This window comes from Myotis brandtii, unplaced genomic scaffold (genome assembly GCF_000412655.1).
Source record: "Myotis brandtii unplaced genomic scaffold, ASM41265v1 scaffold389, whole genome shotgun sequence".
In the NCBI taxonomy this organism is placed as follows: Eukaryota; Metazoa; Chordata; class Mammalia; order Chiroptera; family Vespertilionidae; genus Myotis; species Myotis brandtii.
The window spans coordinates 2,892,238-2,893,574 of NW_005364914.1; the positions used below are offsets into that span (position 1 = coordinate 2,892,238).

Here is a 1,337-nt window from a genome sequence, read left to right on the forward strand (position 1 = left end):
GGGGATGGAGGCGGCTGCCGTGTTATTGTTATTACTGTTCCGCGTCTTGTGGCCGCGGCCCCCGGACCGGTGCTGCTGCTGCTGCTCTTCCTCTCGAAGCTTCTTCAGCTTCTTGAGGTAGACCGGGCGGGTGCTCTCCGTCACGGGGCCGGGAGACAGGCCGTAACGGCGGAGCTGAGAGAAAAGCTCCTCGTCCGAGAGCTGCTGAGGCGCCGAAGCCGCCGCCGCCGCCGCCATTTTCTCTCCAGGGTGTTTTACAAGCTCCGCGCTACCGGAAGTGACGCGCCGCCCTAGACCCTGAACTAGACCGGGCTGCGTCGCCCGCCCAGCGCCGCGCGCCGCGGCCAATGGGAGGCGCGGGAGGAGCTCACCTGAGCGGGAAAGGGCCACCTGGGCGCCGTGCGGCTCCGGGGCGGCGAGGCTTCCCACCCCCACCCCTCGGCGCCCGCACACGCGCCCCCTGCCTCCCTCCGCTCCCCTCCCCTCTTTGCGCTGTCCTCCGCCCTGCCCTTCCCAGAGCCTCCCCGGAGCTGCCTCTCGCTCAGCCACCTTGACCTCCTGCTCCCGGGACCCCGCCACGGGGCAGGAGCAATTGAAATGCAATCTCCCTGGAGGCTCCCGACGTTAGTTTTCTGTAATCCAGGACCCCTCTGCCGAGGGGAAGCCTCCCAAGACTCAAAAAGAAACGGCCAGACGAGATTGGTGATGTCCCTGCCTGACTCCAAGTTCGCTTTGCATGTTGTCTTTCTGCTTGACTTACAAAAAAAAAAAAAAAAAAAAGTGAGTTTCCCTCGCTGCTCTTTTTTGAGAAGCCTCCACTCTAGGGAGAAGATACAGGGTAGACCAGTCACAATACAATTTTCTTCAAAAGTAAGGTCTATTCATGTCCTTCGTTTGTTGTAAGGTATTACCATGTTTTTCCCCTTTTTAAATCTAGTGACCTCGATAGGTCATCATTTCTGTAATCGAGAGATACTATTACTTGCTTCATTCTATGACTTAGCACCTTTCTAACCTATAGTTATTTGTCTTTGTAAATTATTGCTTTTATGCATCTATATTTTTAATTATTTATTTTATTTTTTTATTGTGCTAGCCCTTTGGACGCTAAGCTCCACCAGCAGAGGACCCTTGCTTTCATTGTTCTCACCGTCAGCCCGATGGCAGCCTAGTAGTTCAATAAGCAAAGCTGGAATAGTATGAGGTTAATATTTTGGCATGGTATTAAATAGTGGCAGATGAGGAGGAGAAACCTTCACACAAAGTCAAAAAAATATAAAACAAACCATTAAGACCTAGATATCCAACCCCCTCATTTACAAAATGAGAAATGAATC

General features: G+C 52.9%; 1 protein-coding gene across 1 annotated transcript in view; it reads right to left on the reverse strand.

Moving 5' to 3' along the window:
• The window catches only part of LEMD3 (LEM domain containing 3), an 87,115-nt gene extending 86,836 nt beyond the window's left edge, over positions 1 to 279 (reverse strand). The window contains exon 1 of the mRNA XM_005872694.2: positions 1 to 279. Within this exon, the coding sequence (XP_005872756.1) occupies positions 1 to 237 (237 nt within the window). The 5' untranslated portion in view covers positions 238 to 279.
• Between the last annotated feature and the right edge of the window lie 1,058 nt (positions 280 to 1,337).